This window comes from Eublepharis macularius, chromosome 13 (assembly GCF_028583425.1).
Source record: "Eublepharis macularius isolate TG4126 chromosome 13, MPM_Emac_v1.0, whole genome shotgun sequence".
Lineage (NCBI taxonomy): Eukaryota > Metazoa > Chordata > Lepidosauria > Squamata > Eublepharidae > Eublepharis > Eublepharis macularius.
The window spans coordinates 59,371,571-59,378,321 of NC_072802.1; the positions used below are offsets into that span (position 1 = coordinate 59,371,571).

Consider the following 6,751-nt stretch of genomic DNA (forward strand, 5'->3'; position numbering starts at 1 on the left):
CTTGTTATAAGAAGCACCATCTCGAAAGAGGCATTCCTGCCTGGGTGGGAGATGGAAGGGGATGCCTCTGCAAATAGGGCTTCTGACATCTATGGTTGGAAAGACCTTGCATTAAAAATAGTTTAATCTTTTAAAATAATATATCTGCTGTCTAATCTGACTGATCTGTCAATTTAACATTGTAACCTTAAGTAATAGCAGTAGCTTGACATTGTTTTACATGTGACCTCTTCTCTGTTTCTGATGTTTAAAAATGTGATGTTTGTGTTATGCACACAATTGTAAATTAATTCTGTTGCAACTCATGGAAAAATAAGGAGATCTTGAATTCCTCTACCAGCTAGTCAGTTTTCTATTACTATTGATTTAGTTTCCCTACATTCTACTGCCTTCACTCCTCTCTTCTGTTTCTCATCCCACACTCCTCAGGTTTGATCCTAGATAAGATTGTAGAGGAAACTAATCCATCTGTTGTTTTGGAACTGGGAACATACTGTGGTTACTCAGCAATAAGGATCGCTCGACTTTTGAAACCGAAGGCTCGGCTTTTGACTATCGAATTCAACCCAGAATTTGCTTCTATTGCAAAAGAAATTATTGAGATTGCTGGAGTCAATGATAAGGTACCGAAAATGCAAAACAAGGGGATATTTTCAGTAGCAAATGTGACATGGTTTTGTGTGTGTGTTTACTAGATTTCTAATGTTCAAAATGGCTAAGCAAATGACAACATCTCTGCTGAGACCAATCGGGCCAAACCGGTGACTCGCCCCTCCCAATGTTAATTTTGATTTCTGTGGATGTAGTCTTTTCCTGCCTAGAGATGTAAAGTTTTCAGAAATTTTGAAGCCAGGGGAAGACACCCCCACCCCTTTTGAAACTAGAAAAAATTGAAATTGCACAATACTTAATTTTTATGCAACTTAAAACTTATTCAAAAAGAGTCCAGTAGCACCTTTAAGACTAACCAATTTTATTGTAGCGTAAGCTTTCGAGAATCACAGTTCTCTTTGTCAGATACATGGAGGGCAAAAAGAGAAACTGGTCAGATATAGAGGAGGAGGGGGTAGATGCAAACATCTCCTTCTGATATGCAGATGCAAACAGCTCCTTCTGCATATCAGAAGGAGATGTTTGCATCTACCCCACCCCGCCCCTCTTCTCCTCTATATCTGACCAGTTTCTCTTTTTGCCCTCCATGCATCTGAAGAAGAGAACTGTGATTCTCGAAAGCTTATGCTACAGTAAAGTTGGTTAGTCTTAAAGGTGCTACTGGACTCTTTTTGATTTTGCTACTACAGACTAACACGGCTAACTCCTCGGGATCTAAAACTTATTGTGCTCCTTTAACAGTGTAAGATGCATAATTTTAACTTAACATATTTATGAAATTTAAAAGTACTAACATCTTTGTTTTCTGCAAACACCAATGTGTATATACTCAATATTACAAAGGGAGAACTGCAAACTGCTGCACCATATGCCCACCTTAGCATGTGTAACTTGGTTTTAACCATCTCCTGAGTAGAAAAAAACCCTTGAAAATAGAAAACACAATTTTTGCAGTAAACGAAAGGAAACATTTTTCTTGGACTGAAACCTTCTCATACAATCACAGCAGGACTAGCAGCACCTTTGGATACTCTATTAAACTTTGTAATATTGAAAACACTGAACTCTTCAATAATATATTACCATCATATACACGAGAGTATATTAACAATAAATATGTTTGCAGCATACATAGAAAGTATTCTTGAATGCTATAGTCTTACATAAAAATGTTGATCCTGTATATTTTGAGTGAGTAAAACAGCAGTAAGGTTTAAATTCTGATCAGGTAGGTAGAGGGTGGCGTGTCTGAATTTTAAGCCAAGGGCTGTGTGCATTTGCGGGTGCTGAATCTTCTTCCTTCCTGCAGCTTCCCCCTATCTCTAGTACCAAAAGTAAGTTCTGCTTACTTTCCTCACTGCTTGGAAAGAGGGTTGTGGGTTGGTGGTGCAGCAGAAGATCCCAGGTTCAGCTCCCAGCATCACTTAAGGGATCAAGGCAGGGCTTTTTTTCAGCTGGAACACAGTGGAATGGATTTCCGGAACCTCTTGAAAATGGTCACATGGCTGGTGGCCCCGCCCCCTGATCTCCAGACAGAGGGGAGTTTAGATTGCCCTCCACACCGCCGGCAGCGCAGAGGACTATCTAAACTCCCCTTTGTCTGGAGATCAGGGGATGGGGCCACCGGCCATGTGACCATTTTCTCCGAGGGCAACCCACTGAGTTCCACCACCTCTTTTCCCAGAAAAAAAGCTCTGGATCAAGGCATAGGTGCTGTGAAAGACCTCTGCCTGAGACCCTGGGGAGACTCTGTCAATCAGAGTAGGCAAATGATGGATAGAGTTGGGAATGATGGACAGCCAGTTGGAAAGAAGTTTTGGAACTTTATTTTTATATATTATCACAGCAGCGAAGAGTACTGTACGCACAAAAATGGAAAATTCCAATATTGCCTATAATGGAGGAAGTTTGGATAAAAGTTAAAGAGTTTGCATCAATGGCAAAACTTACTTCACTGATTAGAGAAAACACATCAGGGCTTTTTTTCAGGGGGAACGCGGGGGAACAGAGTTCCGGAACCTCTTGAAAATGGCCACATGGCTGGTGGCCCCGCCCCCTGATCTCCAGACAGAGGGGAGTTGAGATTGCCCTCCGCGCCACCTCAACTCCCCTCTGTCTGGAGATCAGGGGGCGGGGCCACCAGCCATGTGACCATATTCTCCTAGGGCAACCCACTGAGTTCCACCACCTCTTTTCCCAGAAAAAAAGCCCTGAAACACATTATCTACATTTTTGGCTGAATGGAAACTGTTTATATACTTTTTATATGAAATTTGATGATATCTGGATTTATGGATTAAGAATAATGAACAATAGGAAAAAGAGGGCTCTTACGTTTAACATGGAATAAGTGAGACTTTGAAATCAATATATATTTGTCGTGGAGAAACTTGTATTTAGTTTTCTTTTTCTTTTTTTCTTCTCTTTCTTTTTTTCTTCTCTTTTCATATCTTTCTATGTTCTTTTTATTATTATTAATTGTGTGTCCTGTTTGTTTTTTTCATGTTTATATGTACTGTTAGTGTGGTTTTTTTAGATTGTTGTGTTTTTTCCTTATCTTTTATGCTTACCGTTTTTTGTTTAAATAAAAATTTACATTAAAAAAGGGGGATCAAGGCATAGGTGCTGTGAAAGACCGCTGCCTGAGCCTCTGTCAATCAGAGTAGGCAATTCTGACCTTGATGGTCTGTTTTGGTGTGACTGCTTTATACCAAAGAAACTGCTTTACATGAGTCAGACTCTTGGTCTGTTTTGGTGCTGTCTACTCTGACTGGCATCTGCTCTCTGGGCACTTGAGAGAAAGAGGTCTTCTGTGTATCTTGAGATGCTGGGTATTGAACCTGAGATCTTCTGCATGTGGCCCCACCACTGATCCAATGGCTCTACTCGGGTCATTTCGTAGAAAAAGAGCTGGACGAACTCATTAGCATAACTCATTAGCATATGCCCTGCTCCTTGACACCACCTATTCTGGCTGTTTTGGACCCAATCCTGGCCATTCAGGGCCGAAATTGGGCTCAAAATGGCAAAAAGGGGCCCTAAATGACTGAAAGTGGCCATTTCGGGCCTGGTTTGGAGCCAAAACGGCCCAGATCGGGGCAGTGCTGGGCAGGGGATGGTTCCCCCGCCTGGCACCGATCTGATTCAGGCTGTTTCGGCCCCAATCCAGGCTGGAATGGGCCCCAAATGGCCGAAAGTCAGGTGGGCAAGGCCACCTGACATGTGACCTCTTTGGAGAACTGCCAGAACTGTGTTCCTGCGCGTTCCCCCTCGAAATGAGCCCTGGCTGTACTAAAGCACGAGTTCTTCCACTTCTGCTGTTGCAAGCAGATCCATGGCATTCCACTTTCTGTCTGATCCAGGTTTAAGCACAGAGACCTGCTGCATCGCCTCTCACTGGCCTGAAGGGGGCCCTGTTTTTTTGGCAAGGAGGTGATTCTGTTATATCTTTCGCCCATAACTCTGTGTAAGAGGGAAATACATCCAGCCTTTTAAAATGTCTCTGTACTTTTGATTTCCTTTGGGCTGCTGCATTTGATTGAGATTTCTGAGAAGGACCAAATAGTATTTCTACTGGGGGACTTCGCCTGTCGCTAGCCGAGAGTTTCCCTTTACTTGAAGCAAAGTCATTACCTTTTATAATTGCACAGAGACAAAATATTTGTGGTGGAAATAATTGAGCCAATTTATCACAAACGCACCAAAAAAAAATAAAGCCCCCAAGTGACCCAGATCCTGTCAGCTTGGCTTGGCCAGCATTTTCCACCCGGGCATTTAACACTGTCAATGAGGAGTGACTGCCTCTTTTAAAAGCAGTGATAGCACACAATATTGGGTTCAATACCTGGGGGTCATTTTGCTTTCAGGTGACCATCCTGGAAGGCCACTCAGAAGACATTATCCCACAACTGAAGAAGAAATACGAAGTAGAGAAGCTGGATTTTGTCTTTCTGGACCACTGGAAAGAAAGATATGCCCCAGACACCATCTTGCTTGAAGTAAGTTGGAGCTCTTCCTTTGGGGAAATCAAGACCCACCTCCACCCCATTTTGGAATTCCACAGGATTGCTCCGTGGTATCATTCTAGACAGCTGCACAGCAGTAGCCTGAAAGAGCAGTTGATGGGAAGATTGCAACAGTGGGCTCCTTATTTGATGTGTGGGCAGATCCATCCTATATCCTGAAAAATATATGCCCTATTTCTACATCCTGAATAATTGGTTGGCCAAGATAATCTGATGGATGAGGTTATTGGATGATGAAGGCAAGAAAGGTGGTCACTGACAAAGTTGCTCTGAGAATGAGGAGCCAGTCCCTCTTGCAGATAATTGCACTATTCCTGAAGGAGCAGATTTTTTTAATTGTCTGCCTTTTATGGCCTGTATCATACCTGTTTACTGCTTTTTATGATGTCTGTAGAAATTAATTTGTTGCTCTTTGGATTTTTTATGCCTTTTTATAGTAGTTTTATTGCTAACTCTGTCCTGACCAGGATAGCCTATGCAAGCCTCATCTCAGAAGCTAAGTAAGGTTGGCCTTAGGGTTGACCTTCAGAGAAGACCAGGGTCACAATGCAGAGCCAAGCAATGGCAAACCACCTTGGAATGTCTCTTGCCTTGAAAACCCCAGCAGGGGTCACTATAAGTCAACACTGTAAGTAAAACAGAGATGTTCTGCCAGGCCTTTGGTTGAGGACCAGCGGGTGTCCCCTCTTATCCTATCTAAGATCGCTACCTATGACTGCCCTCGGCTACGCATTTTACCCACAGCTATGACCTACACAGCTCTTTTATTAGTATCCAAAGTAGCCTATGTATAATGGTGCCAGAGTATTTTAATATAAGTTTTTAAATCTGTTTTTAAAGTTGACTATTAATTTATTGTGTTTTAATGATAATGTGAGCCGCCCTGAGCCCATTTGTGGGGAGGAATAAATAAATAAATAAATATGACTTGATGACGCTTTTTACCAGCATTGCTAGCTGTAACACTGCTTTTATTTCTGCTTTTATTATAGATAAGTTTAGTATTGTACATTGTTTTATTGTCGGCACATTCAGTGTTACATTACTTTTATTTCTGACCTCAAGCAAGTCTCTGGCAGCAAAATGTTAAAAATAAAATAAAGTATAAAACAATATTCTAAATAAATAAGTATGCTGGTACTTCTGAGCATATGAATAACTCTTTTCTGTGATAGTTGTGTCCAGGCTTCTTAATAACAACAACAACAACAACATTCGATTTACATACCGCCCTTCAGGACAACTTAATGCCCACTCAGAGCGGTTTACAAAGTATGTCATTATTATCCCCACAACAAAACACCCTGTGAGGTGGGTGGGGCTGAGAATGCTCCAGAGAGCTGCGACTAGCCCAAGGTCACCCAGCTGGCTTCAAGTGGAGGAGTGGGGAATCAAACCCGGCTCTCCAGATTAGAGTCCTGTGCTCTTAACCACTACATCAACTGGTTCTTGTTGTTTGCCATCAAGTTGCATCCAATTTATGGTGATCCCATAGGGTTTTCAAGGCAAGTGACGTTCAGAGGGGGTTTGCCATTGCCTGCCTCTGTATAGCAACCCTGGACTTCCATGGTGGTCTCCCTTAGTTTCCAAGATTTGACAAGATTGCCCTAGCCTGGGCCATCCAGATCAGAGCCCATTTGAACTGCAGTTCACTTTTTCTTTTTTCCTTCTCAGGAATGTGGCTTGCTGAGAAAGGGCTCCGTCCTCCTGGCTGACAACATCATCTACCCTGGGGCACCAGAGTTCATCAAGTACATCCGTAACAACAAGCACTTTGAGTGCACCACCTTCCTCTCTCACCTGGAGTACATGAAAGTGGAGGATGCCATGGAAAAGGCTGTCTACCTGGGACCCGAGTAGCTTTCCGCTGCCAGTCCCACCAGGCTGAGAAGCCCCCCTGTAGTCCTGTCTTTGCTTCAGATTTTAGCTTTCTGTAATTTGGGGCCTGTGATGAAAGTGAAACAGGGCAGAAGCTGGACTAAGCTGGAAGAGAGAGAGAGAGAGAGACTGTGCATTAACTAGGTTTAGATCAGCCCCTCTTTCTATTTTAGCCAATGTTCATTTCCAATTAGTGTGTCTAAAAATGGCAAAGCCAACTGGCTTTAAAGGCAAAA

At 42.6% G+C, this 6,751-nt stretch overlaps 1 protein-coding gene across 6 annotated transcripts in view; it reads left to right on the forward strand.

The window, feature by feature from the left end:
- Window positions 1–6,751, forward strand: part of COMT (catechol-O-methyltransferase) — a 45,590-nt gene extending 38,839 nt beyond the window's left edge. For all 6 annotated transcript variants that reach the window (XM_054995995.1, XM_054995991.1, XM_054995993.1 and 3 more), the window contains 3 exons: window positions 430–623; window positions 4,479–4,610; window positions 6,312–6,751. In XM_054995995.1, coding sequence (XP_054851970.1) covers window positions 430–623; window positions 4,479–4,610; window positions 6,312–6,497 — 512 coding nt within the window. In that variant the 3' untranslated portion in view covers window positions 6,498–6,751. The remainder of the gene's footprint in view (window positions 1–429; window positions 624–4,478; window positions 4,611–6,311) is intronic.